General features: G+C 40.5%; 1 protein-coding gene across 1 annotated transcript in view; it reads left to right on the forward strand.

Annotated features, from left to right (window-relative positions):
• LOC104130070 (probable ATP-dependent RNA helicase DDX10) overlaps positions 1 to 15325 on the forward strand; it is a 57529-nt gene that overhangs the window by 3251 nt on the left and 38953 nt on the right. The window contains exons 2-7 of the mRNA XM_035898523.1: positions 8230 to 8290; positions 8510 to 8640; positions 10317 to 10475; positions 10925 to 11045; positions 12184 to 12373; positions 14808 to 14934. Coding sequence (XP_035754416.1) covers positions 8230 to 8290; positions 8510 to 8640; positions 10317 to 10475; positions 10925 to 11045; positions 12184 to 12373; positions 14808 to 14934 — 789 coding nt within the window. The remainder of the gene's footprint in view (positions 1 to 8229; positions 8291 to 8509; positions 8641 to 10316; positions 10476 to 10924; positions 11046 to 12183; positions 12374 to 14807; positions 14935 to 15325) is intronic.

Below are 15325 nucleotides of genomic sequence, written 5' to 3' on the forward strand. Positions count from 1 at the left end.
CCGGTGGTTCTGGGGGAGGTGGCTGGGCAGGCTGTGGAGCCAGGGGTGGTGGGAACCCTCGGGAGGGAGGGGGTGGTTGAGAGTGCAGGGCGGAGGAGGTTGAAGCTGATGGTGGGAACGGCTGTAACCCGTGGTACTTGGCCCTTCTGACCAGGCAACATGGATATCTCCGTGTCAGAGATGGGACACGTTTGTCTCCACAGAAGACGCCCTACAGGCAAACATCACGCTACAAGAGCATGTTGTTTAACCTCAAGTCTGGAAATAGGTATCAGAATATTAGAGCCAGGGTCAGTGCTGTTGGTTTTTGTCACCCAGATTCCCTTGAATTCCTCTGGGAGGTGGCCGGCTTTTGAGCCGTACCGATTAGTAGAAAGTACCGTAGTTGGGAATAATGGCTTAGATGTGCCATGCCTGTGGTGTTGCTCTATGTCCTGCCAACTTTTGTGGAATTTGCAGCTACTGCTGGCGACGAGCATGGCAGTTATACTTGGTTGCGCAGCACTCGGCGTAGCTGGTAGTAGAGACTTTTTGGTGGTTGTAATTTGATTGAGCAGAAAGTAATGACAAGACGTATAGAAGAAACATGTCTGTTACCCTGAAGAGGGTGTGATAGCTCCTTACCTTAACATTCAGCAAGTTAGCACGCTGAGGCTTCACACAGTCATTGGCTTTACTGGTTTGAAAGCAAATGCTATGCTTCCAAAGACGGTCAAATTCCTGTTTTGAATCACAGATTATTTATTGGGGGAAAACTTGACTTCTCATTCATTTTTTTTATGATAAAAATCAAAGACGGTAACTACATACATGATTAATACTTTTTATTGTGAATAAATTTTGAGTTAACTTGCTTGGGGAATATCTTACTACTCACTGTAGAAAAAGGGGACTTAGATGCTCTCTTTCAAAGCAGACTACTCAAATTGCTAGAAGCTTGTATTTTTCCAAGTGGGATGACCCCTGGTAGCTATGTGTCTCATCGTGGAATGACAAACCCCCTACAGTACTGTTGGACTGCTTGTTGTAACCTAAGTCTTAGATGGTTGCCTGTGCATGGTCTCTGGAGGGTGCATGTCTGAGCAAGAGAGAGAAACTGAGTTAAAGCAACTTGGCAAAGGTTGTGTACAGAATTTGTGAACCCTCTGCACAGATCCCAGGGTGGTGGGCTTATTGTTTATATACCAAATTGTGGCGTATATACAATAGATGGCTTGTATTTCTGTGTATTTGAACACAGACAGGGAGATGTGTAGTGAGATTAATTTTGCATGTTGTCAGGCCCTAACAGTTTCTACACTTGATAATAGCTTGCATTTACTTGATAATGCCATATGCAAATTAGGCTGCTGTGTTACCTTAGGGTACCATGGCAATATCTAGCTATTCTTTCTTCTCTATCTCTTGTTTTGGAGTCCCATCACTGGCCATATAATACTCTGACCAGCAGTCTCATAGATAAAGTGGTTGTGTTCAGGGAATAGCTTTCCTCCTAATGTAGTTGACACATGTTTGCAGAAGTTTAAGCAGTATGTTGCTCCTGTGTACTGAAATTATATGTATATGGGATGGGTGTATTGAGAGGTGGGAGCAGGATCACCAGAATCATCAACTGGAGGAGCTGCTGGCTTTTTGGAGCCTCTTCAGCTGTGAGATGGAATGGCCAAACATGACCCCTATTCATCTGTCATTTGCCCTTAGTTGATCTGGATTCATTTGAGGAAGATGATGACAATGAAAAAAAAATCTAATTGTTTAGAAGGAGGCAGCAAGAACGCTTGACATAAAGGATTTATGTTGGGCATTCGGTCTCAGAGACGAAGTGGCAGAAATATGATCTTTGGGAAACCAGCATCCCCTCCACTTGATGCTGCCTTTGCCTCTTTGTTCTCCCCATACACAGTGTATATGTTCTCCAGATACAGTTTTGCCATATTTCTGCTGTATGCATGTATTAAATCCCCACACACATCCCTATCTATTACATTAGTTCTTATGGCGAAAAATTGCTTTGCTATGTCATACTTCTCTCCAGGAGTGCATCCTGTAGACAGTGGGGGTATGACTCTGTTGCTCACAGATGTATGTAAGCAGGAGAGAGGTTTAAAAGGAGCGCACACAAACAGTGAGTTAATGAAACAGCATTCTTTAAGGGAATGATGTAAACCCTGCTTTTCCATAGTGAGGTCAGTATTCCTTCTTATCCTCATAAATTTTAGGGTGGAATATCTGGATTGTGGTGGGTAGATGTGTAATTCTCAGACTGTTTAGTTTGAGTAGTCCCCATTCTGACTTCTACAGTAGTCTGTTCCTCTACTCCTAACCTTAAATATTTTGCATAATATTTAAATGCAGTCACTTTTCCCTGAAACACATCCTATACATCTCATACTTGCATTTAATTTCTGCTCATTCTACATAGATTTATGTTTATATTGGTCTTACAGTCACCTCTATCAATTACTTCTATAGGTACTTGCATTTATTTGCTGTGTATATGGCTATGTGAGTATGCATGGATGCCTCTGTGTTAACAATGTGCATGTCTGCACATGCATTGATTTCTGGGACATGGGTGATAATTCTGTGCTTCTGTGGAGCTTGGGGCAGCACACGTAAGCAGTGCGTAGTGGGATGTTGTGTTTGTGTGTATATACAGAGGTTGAAAAAGAGAGGCTGGTAGTGGTCAGACATGTATCCATCAGAATGAAGACAGGGGGAACATATGTTTGTATTGTGATATTTTTGGGGACTCCTGGTCTCAGCTCCTCTGGGGTTTTGCTGTCATCTTGCTCCAGGAGTCTCCTGCTTGTGAACATACAGGTGGATGCCCATCTCACATCCTGTCGTCAGTCCTTTTCTGGTCCCTGACAAGGTTTTCCACTTTGTCTCCTGAATTTCTTCCCTATTACCCTGGACCTGGCTATAGTGAGGATGGGGACTGTGAGAAAGTGCCATGTGCTTGGATCTTCAGGGGTCTCCAGTAAGTTCTTCATGAGGCAGATCCATTCTTAGGGACAAAGGAATTAGAAAGCCCTTTGGTGAGCTCCTTTCTGTGAAAAGCACTGACTGGGGTCTCTGGTTAGGTGTTGATGTGCCTTTGTCATCTTGCATGTGGCATGGAATAGGGGTAGCATGGCTGTTGCATGCAAGAGTATCTACCTTGCCCTCCCTCTTAGAGTATATTGTCTACAATTTCTAGTGACAAAGTCAAACAGTAATGAAGAGATAACCAAGATACTTTGTTACTGGATATTTTTTTTTTTTTTGGTCATTTGTTGACATGTGATGGCAAGTGTGTGACTGCATAGATGGAAAACGTGAAATTTAGTTTCAGTGTGTCCAAATCTTGGGACCGTTTTCAGCTTTACATGTTCATAGGTGATCTGTTATCTGTTGATCTGGTGACTGTTGCCTAACTGTAAGGCTGATGAACATTGTCTTCTCCATCCGGTTGTGCTCATGAAAAGGACTAACAACTAACTGATGCGCTGGGGAGCTGTTTGTGTAAACTCTTTCTAGTCTGCTTTATGTCAAATTATTCAAGTTAGATCACAATACGATTTGAAGTATTTGAAATGAGCTGGCTGCTCTCACCTAGACCAGATTAGAGAAAGCTCACAGGTATGGATTCCCAGCAGATTAGAGGAGGTAATAACTCCTGACAGGGAAACAAAGTAGAAGTTGGTGGTGTTTTCTGCTGGTACATGTAGATACAGCATCGATCTGTTGGAAGATCTACCTCTAACACCAATCCTTCTTACTACTGCCATTTGGACTTTATTTAAAAATAAACTAGTATCTTTGGAGTTTAAAGATACTACAACAGATCATTCTTGTGCTCCTGGAAGTTTGTAGGGCAGAGAGATAACATACGAAGCTTTGTGACGTGGCTTTTCCTAACGTTTCTGTGCCTTGCTCTTTTAATACAGTTCTAACTTTTTTTTTTCCTTCTTCGACATCTTCAAAAGAGCTAGGCTTATGCATTTAATGATTTTTACATTGATGTAGAGGAGTTTAAGGTTGAAGAGCAGAATACTATTTGTATCCTTTGTGATTAATACATCAGTACTTACTGGGTCATCTAGAGTTAAAAAGAAGTTGACCACTGAAATACTTAAAGCAGCCTTAACTGTTTTGAGCAATTTCACATTGCAGCAATAGCCCACTTCATGTGCCACAAACCTATTAAAATCTATCCCTTTAGTTGCACATAATGGATTGCTTGTATTCTTTTTTGATGTTAGTAAGATAGTTTTCCCTCCTGTAGGCATGCTGTTTTCCCATGTGGACCCTCTCTTGGTTGAAATTAAACCGAACCTGTATACATCACTGAATTGTGATCCTTTAGCGTGCAAAGTAATGTCTAGAAATTAGGCCAATGTACAATATTGCATGTGATACATAGTATCTTCAAAATTATCAGCTGAACTTGGAAGTATTTGTCAGAAAATTCCCATTTGTGAAAGCCGAAGAAAGACTTTTATGGTGATTTCTGATAGGAGTTTTTGCCCCCTCCCAGGAATGTACTAGCTTAAAGTACACACTTCTCAGCTCAAATAGGTTTTATAAAAATAATTGATCTTTAATATTTTGAACTAATATTTGGCAAAAGTTTAATTGCTCTGCTAGGACACAATGAAAGTTTGAAATCTACCTTGCAAGATCTTTGTCTTGAAACATGTCAAAACCGGGTTTTAATAAGGGTGCCACTGCTTTTTTATCTAGAGATCAAATTCATATATTCAATTACTTTTCTTGTTTTTACTAGAGAGAACTAGGCTGAAAAGAATAGTGTTGTGATCTAGGTGCTTTAAACAGGTATAAACCCTCAGGAAAAGAAATGTTTCATTTTCTATAATAGGCAGAGCTTGCAGAAGACTTGGTACCTCAAAGAGAGATGAGGCTGATCTGACAGCTCGGTAGCACTTCATTTGAGGCCTTCTCTGGAATTGTTATCACAAGTTGTCAGGAATGTCTGAGGACCGTTTTGCTTGGTCCCTGTGTTGGGAGTTTTCTGTTCAGCAGTCTGTTGGAGATAAACGATATTATTAGAAATGCATGAGTTGTGTAAGCTCTGAGTTTGACATTTGGAAATCTCGGTTTATGGATGCTAGTCAGTATGAACTCAAAGCTGTGTAGTCTACCTTCCTCTTCATTTGCTCAGGCTTTATAGATACAGTAGTCTTTATTTTTTTTTCCCCCCCCCCGAGTTCTCTGTTTTCTTCTGTCCTGCTGCTATTGATTGTTGTGAACGTTGCCAGTGGAAGGTGTCCACACCTCCTAGATCAGCTAGAACAGACTTGAAATTATTACATTTTTCTTAAGATCTTTACTTAACATCTCAGCATTTTTATAAATCATTCAGCCAACTCATAGACTCAAACACATGCTCTTTGCGGGTTTTGTGTGTGTGTGTGCGTTCGTGTAATTAACAGCTCTCAAGTATGCTGTAAAGGTGTATGCATACAGAGAAGTAACCTAGTAGGTGTTAGGACAATGAACTACTTTTTTAGTATGTTTTCTACCCTGTAGGACAGCGCTAAAAAATTAAGTATACCAAGTGCTAGAGGTTGGTGAGCTTCAGGACATGGGTGGACTCTTCTTGTTCCAGTTGGGTAGATTGAGACTGGTGCAGTTCTGGGTTCCCAAGTCCAGTCTGCAGCAAGGGTGAGTGTGTATTCCCAGTAGGTACATGTGTATGCCCACACGCATCCAGCCCCAGCTGAAGACAGAGAGAGCAGTGCCTTTATCGGCACCTGTGCAGCACCTGTGCTCTTCCTCTCTGGCTGATCAGGATTAGGCTAGTGAAATACATTCCCACACATGGAAAATGGGTCTCTCTGGTAGCTGGCAGCAGCTACTCAGTCTGCCCCAGAGCTGGCCTCAGGCCCCGGGCTCCCCAGGCACTGGCACCGGCACCCTCCAGCCTCTGAGGTTCGTGGTCCCGCTCCGGCTGCCGGCACTCGGCTCTTGTGCTGCTGCCCACCAGTCTGGCTGGAAGGTCGCTGGTGGTCTCTTATGGGGGCTCAGAATAGGGAGTGTGCTCACACAGACGATGGATAGAAAGAATGCAAGAGTAGTTATTATTAGTAGTAATAAATAATTATTCTTGTTATGATGTAAGAATATTTAGTAAGGCTGCAGGGCCGGCTGTGGTGATGGGGTGCAGGCCCCAGTCAGCCAAGCGTACTGACCAGCCAGCTGTTACCCAGGACCAGCCCCTTTCATCCCCTTTTCCCCTCTATTTTCTCATGCTGGTTCCTCCCCGTGCACCTTGATCCCTCCCTTTACCTGCTTTTGATCCTTCTCCTAAGTGTCCCATGACAAGTCTTGCACATTCCTGCAATCCCTCCCTTAATGCACCTTCCGAGAAGTTGTACCTGCCCCAAATCCCCTGCAGCCCCCGTGAGCCCCACCCCTGCGGGCTCTCACCCCTGCCAGCCTGGGGAGGGGGTGGCCCCACTGGCTCCTCGGTGGGGTTCACCCAGGGACCATGGGCTGACCCCTCTCCTCTGACGGCCGGGGGGCAGCTGAGTCGGGGTGCTTTAACTCCATGTGCAGTGATGACAATGGTGGGGCTCCTATCCCGGTGGTGTTCCACTGATTCTTGTGGGGTCTTTGTGTTTGCAGTGGTTAATCACATAACCTAATACTAAGTATGTGCAAAAAAAATCTTGATGCTAGAACTGTAGAGTTGAAATGGAAAAGTGGAGTGGGGGAGAAATGTGTTTGTTATCTGGAGCTATTTCCTGAAGTGTTTGTTTACCAAATATTACCCCATTACCCTGCAGAACATTTACCTGCTTTTGTGATGTCTGATCTTGTACAGCAGCTGGAATACGCTTCATCCTCATTACTTCAAGGCATCTGAAAATACAGATTATTTAGCTTAGCTCTAGTGAGGTTGTAGGGAGGCTGCCTGCAGTGTTTGCAGGTGGTACGTGCAGATGAAGGAGTCTGCCTTTACGGATGGGAGCTGTAAGGGTTAAATTGTGACAAGTGCAGACCAGCTTCTCTTTTTTCAGCAGGGTAACAGCTGTGTACTTTGCAGTTTGCAGCATAGCAATGTTTTTTTCTTAAGTTGGAATGGTTAAAAAAGGGAGGAGAGAGCTCAGAGTTCTATTTTATGGGATATGCCTACCATTACTCCATTTGCAGTAGCCTCCCAAACCGAACTGCTCCTCTGTGGGTATTCCCAGGAAAATGGATTTATTCTTAGTGTGCATGGATCATAAAAGCAGTGCTTGTTGTAGCCACACAGAAATACAAAATAATTGGCTAGTTATGTGTTGTGCCATAGATATTTTATTATAATTTCTATTGGCAGTTAGTCTGACTGGGACAGTTTTGGAGAAAAAGGCTACAGAAGTTCTGATTTTTGGAAATACTGTATGTTTGTGAAATACTTAGCATGAGCAAGTTATGTCAGGGGCTTGTGGCACGCTGCATTATAGAAAATCTAGACTTGGCTTGCATACTGCAGTATCTTATAAAAATGTGATTTAAAAAATTTTTTTTTTTTTTTTTAATTCTGAAGAATACTGCATCCAGTTTTGGATGCCCTAATAAGAAAAGGACATAATTGTAGATCCAGTTCAGGGGAGAACCATTGAAGTGGCGGGGGCTGGAGCACTTGCCCTGTGAGGAGAGGCTGGGGGCGATGAGATGGGCTTCTCAGTCTGTAGCAGAGATGGCTTTGGGGTTGAGATGGGGACCTTACAGAAGTTCCCAGTACCCCTGGGAGGATCGTTGAGGAGGTGCTGCAGGGTAGAAGGATGAGACACAACTGGCATAAATTGACAGAAGAGAGGCTCAGCCTGGAACACTTTTTTCCCATGGGGACAGTCAGTCAGATGCTCAGGTTGCCCAGAGAGGCCGTCCAGTCTCTGTCCTAGAATGATTTCAAGGCTGGACAAAGCCCTGAGCAACCCGGTCTGACCTCAGAGCTGACCTGCTGCGAGCAGGAGCTTGAAGCAGGGGCCTCCTGAGGTCCCTTTCAGACTACATTGTTCTGCATGATTATAATATATCTTATTACTTACTAAACAGTGTATTGTAGAAGAGCAGTTTGGCTTAGGCCAAACTAGTAGAAATTGCCTCACTAGCTAACTTGGATCAGGTCATACCGAAATACTACATATTTATGTTAATGGCAACTTGAAGAATGCTATTTAATTTCTCTGCTGTGCTTTGATTGTGAGCACTGATTAACTTATTTTGTTTCAGATAAATGCAAGTGAAATTCAAAGATTTTCAGATTTTCCATTGTCAAAGAAAACTCTAAAAGGTGAGTACAAAAGTTAACTTTGGGAAGTAATGTAAGTAAAAATGAATGTATTATTTATCTGCATCTGAACATTTTTTTGCTTTAAACTAATCCTTAGATAAGTATTTCTGTGTACAGTGTTTTCTAGACAGAGGAATACAGCTCTGGGCAAGACAAAAATAAAGATTTTTTTTTTTTTTCCCCCCTCCCACTCTCCTATTCCCACACGGGAAATACTAGGATTGCAGGAAGCTCAGTATCGTGTGGTAACAGAGATACAGAGGCAAACCATTGGTTTGGCTTTACAAGGTAAAGATGTACTTGGAGCTGCGAAGACCGGATCAGGCAAAACTTTGGCTTTCATCGTCCCAGTAAGTAATTTACATCCTTCCATTTGTACTTAAATCAAGTTATCCAGGAAGTATTGGATGTCAGACAGCTTAGGTTAATAGATCTTGGGAGAAGAGTTATAGTTCAACTGATATAAACGTTCCAAGAAAGCCAAGATACTAATTTAATAAAGCTGCTTGAAGTTCTGAAAGAAGTATATTTTTGGCCCTAGGAATATTCTGATACTTAGAAATTCCATTTTGATCCTTACATTAGTAGACCCTGGGTGATTTAGGAAGTGCTTTGTTTTTTTTTTTTCTTGGGAATCTCTTTTCCTGGTACAACTCTAGTTGTCTAATTTTTTTAAAATTTGAAAACTAAGCGTATGGAATAGAATGGCAAAATTTCTTCAGTTCCTTTGACTTTTTTTAGATGTGTGGTTTTTACCCCTTGAAAATTTTAGGATTTGGACCTTATATAGCAAACTTAAACTTAGTGATTGTAGACTTCCATTTCCTTGTTATCTTTTGTGGACTCCTTAGCACTTCCAGGTGCAAGTGGGAAAACAGGATGAAAACACCTGTCACGGATAATGCATGTTTGACTGTTTTACACAAAACATCATGCTCTGCATTTAATTTCTTCGGTTTGAAAGTATAATTGAGATGTTTGCTTAAAGTGCACATATAAGTGGGTACAAACCCCATCATGTTATGATCAGATAAAGGGAAAAGAAATGTCATTTTGATTATGGAGGGTTTTTTGGTTTAAACATTACCTGCATTTTTGTGAGCATAAATTTCTGTGGAGCCTATTTTGTCAGTAACTGTGGGAACAACAGTAGGTGTTTTGTATACCCTCTCTGGTTGAGAAGACTTATGCTTTATGCTGTGTTTTTTTAAAAAATATATTTTTTATTAATAAAGAATAAAAAAATGGGGTGGCTGCAAAAGATAGTCTTGTGAACTTGAGAAAGAAAAGTAAGATTGCTCAATTAGTTAATCTAGAAGTACTTTGTTTTATGAACCTTATTTTAAAACAGTTTTAGGAGAGAAAAACATTAAGAGGGGAGCTGGAGAGATAAATAGTGAAGAAAAAAATGAACTGTATAGGGATGCTTAACAGCCTTCAATATTTCAGAATGCTTTGGATATTCAGACCTGTGAAATCTTTGTGTTAGGATTAGCTAAGACAGCGTTTCTGCAGTGTGAATTTGTAACAGGAGGAATAATCCTGGTCTGAGTTTCATTGCAACTTTAGTTGGAATGCTCTGTGTATAGCATGTGTGGATAGTACTGATTCAAGTCTATAATTGGAATTAAAGCTGCAATAATTGGCTTTCTTCTAGTTGCTTATTCTGTTTCTGGTTCTCACAAAGCGTTATGGTTGGGGAAGTTTCTTATGTTTTTCTAGATCTGATTTCTATTCTCCAGAATTTAGCAGAATAGGATTAATTGTACAGTAAAATGTTTACGATTTACCAGCCATTACTGTCTGTCATAGATTGGTACTGGGGAACTTTGCTACAGCAAGCATCATTGCCATCAGTCAGAACTGATACATAATTAAACCATGTGAAATGTGTACTGATGTTCAAGTCATTATTTTAATTACTGTGGCTTTATCTTTTTTATGATACTTTTTGTTACAAATTTGTTGTTGTTACATATTATCCTTCTGAGATTTTTTGTAATGAAAATATGGTATTTTTTTTCAGGCTTTGGAGCTCCTGTATCGCCAGCAGTGGACTTCAGCTGATGGACTGGGAGTTTTGATAATATCGCCTACCCGGGAACTGGCATATCAAACCTTCAAGGTTCTGCGTAAAGTGGGAAGGAATCATGAGTTCTCAGCTGGCCTTATCATTGGAGGAAAGGTGTGTCCTTTCTTGAGTTTGCTCTATGGAAGCATAAATGAGTGCTATATTAAGTGCTAGTTTAGGAAGGAAACCCTGGAAATGAAAAGTGAGGGAAGAGAATAGTTAAAGGGAACCTACCAATGACCCACTCGTCATCCTGACTGTGTACTCTGCGTCTTTTGAAGATTTGGTAGATTTACTTTCTTTCCAGGTTACACAACTGGATGGGCCTTCCTGCCAAGCCTTCCAGGACTATCCTGTTAATTTAGATTATTCTGAAATACTTTTTGCTCATGCCACAAGTGTGAGCATGCTGAAGAAATTGTGATTTCTCTGTAGAAAGAGGAAAGGCTGATCCTTTACTATTCTTCCTAAAAACTATCAATAGGTTAAGCTGGCCTGGTCATCTCTGGTACTGGGCTTCTACTGTGAACAACTAGAGCTAAGCTGGTTTAACTCCTTTTCAGGATCTGAAAGAAGAGTCTGAAAGAATCCACCACATAAATATGCTAATTTGCACTCCAGGACGGCTTCTACAGCACATGGATGAAACTTCATATTTCTATGTATCTGATCTGCAAATGTTGAGTAAGTTTTTTAACTACTTGAAAGTACTCAGAAAATATTTTTAACAGTTCATAATTGTGTGGAGCGCTTACCTAGGTAAAAACTTTATCCTAGTCATGATATGTAGATGAAATGGCATTTAAGTTCACACATGTACAAATTAAAATAGAAAACAAGAAAACTTCTTTCTTGTGTGTACTTCCTCTCAAACAGTTGCTGAGCATGCCTTCCTTAGGATGATAAGAACAAGTAGGTGAGTTAGTAAGGAACCCAAAACCGTACAGTGTCCCATATGATCCTTGAGATCTGTCTTGGCTAACACTGGCCTTTGCTTTCTGACTATGGCTCCTGTGTTTTTCCTGACATGATAATTAACTATATGGAATATCCATTGCAGTGTGTGTATTTTGGGCCAGCTCTAGAAAACACTTTTCTTTGAATTTTAAGACAGATTGCTGCTCCTTTCATTGTTTTGTTAGCATTGTTAACATTATTTCTTTTCATCCTTCCAACCTGAATAAATATTTCAGTGTAATGAAAAGGTTTGCCTGCAGCTAAGAACTGCATAATCTTTAGCATAGCTTGAGGAACTTAGAAGGAATCAAGGAGCTAACGAGGCTGATAAGATGTGAAATTATGCTTGCTACACTTAGTACAATTCATGGCAGTTAGGCAAGAATTGCATTAAATGTAGGGCCTCTTCTTAAAGCTTTGTCTCTGTGCTATTCTGTTTACTCCCTATGTTTCAATGCTAAATTCAGATTAGGTACAGGAGAGTCAGTTTTGCTCTGTCATGAATAGTACCACACTGTTTTATATTCCATGCTTTTGTTTCAGTAATAGGACAGGGAGTTTGTAGTTTGCAGTCTGTCTGCAAATTGCCAAACTGTTTTCTTGAAATGCTGATCCTTTATGCTTCAGCATGTGAGACAGGGCAGTAGTGCATAGATTATGGGAAAAGCTATGACTTCTATTGCAGTTTTTTTAAAAACCTATTTTATGGAGTACATGAATATCTAAAGAGAATCCTGTCATATACAGTAATTAAGCTAATCTCTGCACTTTAAGTAGGCATGGATTTTTGTACTTATATGGATTTGATGTATTTTTTTAAATAGAAATAAAGCTAAACCCAGATTTTCTCAAATCTATCTCTCAGTTCTTGATGAAGCTGATAGAATTCTAGACATGGGGTTTGCTGATACAATGAACGCTATCATAGAAAATCTACCTAAGAAACGCCAGACCTTGCTTTTTTCTGCAACACAAACAAAATCAGTGAAGGATCTTGCACGGCTGAGTCTGAAAGATCCAGAATACGTTTGGGTTCATGAGAAAGCCAAATTCAGGTATGTTGGGATAAATTTTTTTTTTTTTTTTTCTGGGAGGGTTAAGCAGATGATAATCCTACTTAACTACTTCTCTGGCTGTTCGTTCCCCGAATCAGAAGTTATGTTGCGCATCCTCCTTTCTGCAGCATCTGATCCTGTTGTGTGCCTTCCTGAAAGCAAGGAATTTCCAGATAAGAGGTTACTAGTTCTGATTGATTCATTACAGGGAGGCTGAACCTGCACTTTCCTTGTAGATCCTCAGGCATATTTGCAGACTGGAAATTTTCTTCCTTAGGAGCAAGCCCCAGAGTGGGTTATAGCTTGGATGGAGTAGTGTCCTGGCTGTAGCACTCACTTCTGAATTGCTAATTCTTTGTTGTTTGGCTTCCTTACCTCCTGTGTGTGCATACTTGATGTACAGAACCACCAGATGTATTGCACAAATACAATTCTTCTGTGTGCCATTGATAAATCTGGCTTTCCAAAGAAATGCTACTCTATTGGGAAAGTGCAGAATGACAGTCTTGTTTGTATATTCAATATTAGGTGCCCAAAGGAAAGCATGTGGTGTTGGGATCATAGAATGGTTTGGTTAGAGGTCATATAGTCCAACCCTCCTGCAATGAGCAGGGACATCTTCAACTGGATCAGGTTGCTCAGAGCCCCATCCAACCTGACCTTGAATGTTTCCAGGGATGGGGCATCTGCCATCTCTCTGGGCAACATAGTCCAATGTTTCACCAATTAGTCCATGTATAGTCAGTCTTGTGGCTTTCTGACATGCTAGGTTTACTGTGCACGCAAAATAGATTTGTCATGCTGTACAGTCTGGATCAGAATGGGAAAGCCTTGTAAGAAGTGACATATGTGATCTGCCAAGCTCAAAAAATGTAATGTATCACTAAATGAAAAAACATGCACTTTTTTTTTTTTGGCACACTTTTTTTTTTTTTCTTTTGAAATCTAAGTGAAGAATGTTATTTAGTATTTTGCATTTCTGTGGGTTCTATCATCTGAGTGTCAAATTGCTTATGAACATGTATGATTTTTTTTTCTGCTATTCTATGAAGTATGCATATATTTCCAGGAGAAATGTGAAGCACAGTGATAAAAATGGCTTTGCCAAGAGCAAATGAGAAATCGTCAGCAAAACGAACAGCAGAACCAGGTTGAATTCTGAGGCAGTTTTAACTATTTGATTTTAATACCTCTGTATTGTGCTGCAAATACCTTTTTTTAATCAGTAGTACTACCAAAGGCATCTTAAATAAGCATGACTGCCAGAAAAAATTATGTGGTTAATATCCTCTGAGCAGAAGAATATATACAAGCCTAGTATGTAGTCACACACACACAGAATCACAGAATGGCAGGGGTTGGAAGGGACCTCGGGAGATCATCCAGTCCAACCCCCCTGCTAAAGCAGGGTCACGCAGAGCAGGTTGCACAGGACACCGTCCAGGTGGGCTTTGAATATCTCCAGAGAAGGAGACTTCTTTTTGAGGACTGACTATATATCTGTTTCACAGATCTCACATCTAATTTTTAAAAAATATTTGGGAGAGTGCAATTAGATAATAAACTGAATCAAAAGAAGGAACATACTAATTTGTTTTAGAATTTACTGCCTTAGTATACAATAGGTTATTGCCTTTTGAAAAGTTTCCTCTGAAAGACTCACGAAGCAAAAGACGCTGTGGCATAATTCATATTGACTAGCAGAATAAAAATTGGAGCAGTGTCTTGTAATTTCATCCTCCCAAGTGGCACCGTTAATAAAATAAACAGACCAAGGGTATTCAAAATTAGGCTGAAGCAGAGGAACTGTGAGAGATGAGCATTTAGATATATTTCAAGGACAAATGTGCCAAAAAAAAATTTTTTTTTTTTTTTTTAGTTTATTTTGTGAAGAATGGCAAGGTGAGTTAAGATGACAATTCAGAGCTTTACAAAGTCACTTTGCATGTCAGGGTATAATCAGTAGAAGTACATCAGTGCTCTTTTTTTGTGCATGATTAGACTGTGCTTTGACATTGCCTTAAGCACAAATGATGCTTTAATAGGACTAATGGACAAAATTGCATTTTAAGTCAAGGCAATTTGAATGTCGCTGCTTAGATGTGGAAAGAGTTTGGCTTGCTAGTGTAAATGAATTCAGAAGTAATGTCAAAAGTCATCCCCTTCTCCCCACTGGCTTTTAGTAAGGAAATAGATTCACCTTTCAAAAGTAGCTCTCTACGGGAGCTAAGACTTGTTCCTCAAAGTTCCCCCCCCCCCCCCCCCCTTCTCCTTTTTCTGGGTATTTATCAGACACTCTTGACTTAAAAGAAAGGATGGGTAGGTCTATAGATTTTGTATACCTGTATATTCTCTCTCTTCCCTTCTTTTCTTTCTCATATTAATGTTATGGGAACTAACGGTAGCTAAATGTACTTTTTGGGTTTTTTTTAAGTACCCCAGCAACTTTGGATCAGAACTATGTTGTTTGTGAGCTTCAGCAAAAAGTAAACATGCTATACTCTTTCCTGAGAAGTCACTTGAAAAAGAAGAGCATTGTGTTTTTTGCAAGCTGTAAAGAGGTAGGTCTATTCCCCTTCTTCCCCTGTACCGTTTTAAAACTGTTAAAATTAAGATATTCATGTAGATGTTAAGGCACCAGAGAGGTGAGATTCTGGACTAGTTTGCAACAGGAAATTGAGGGAGGACCCAAATGTCACCTAGTCCTGTAGGCATGTCAGGAGGCAGGGCCGGGCTGCCAGGAAGCTCAGTGACGCAGGCTTGATGCAGGAAGGGCCTGGAGATCTCGGTGTACTCAGCCATTTTTGTGCTCTGCTATTAAAAATGAATGCTAGAAGTTATGTCACTAAGGGCCAGCTGTTTCAGTTTCGTCTCATGACACATTTCATAGTTGGGTTACAGAGTATTTTAAAAGTGGTACCTACTTCCTTTACAAGCTTTTAAATCTACCTA

The sequence above is a fragment of the Egretta garzetta genome, unplaced genomic scaffold (genome assembly GCF_000687185.1).
Source record: "Egretta garzetta isolate BGI_Z169 unplaced genomic scaffold, ASM68718v1 scaffold217, whole genome shotgun sequence".
NCBI classification, from domain to species: domain Eukaryota; kingdom Metazoa; phylum Chordata; class Aves; order Pelecaniformes; family Ardeidae; genus Egretta; species Egretta garzetta.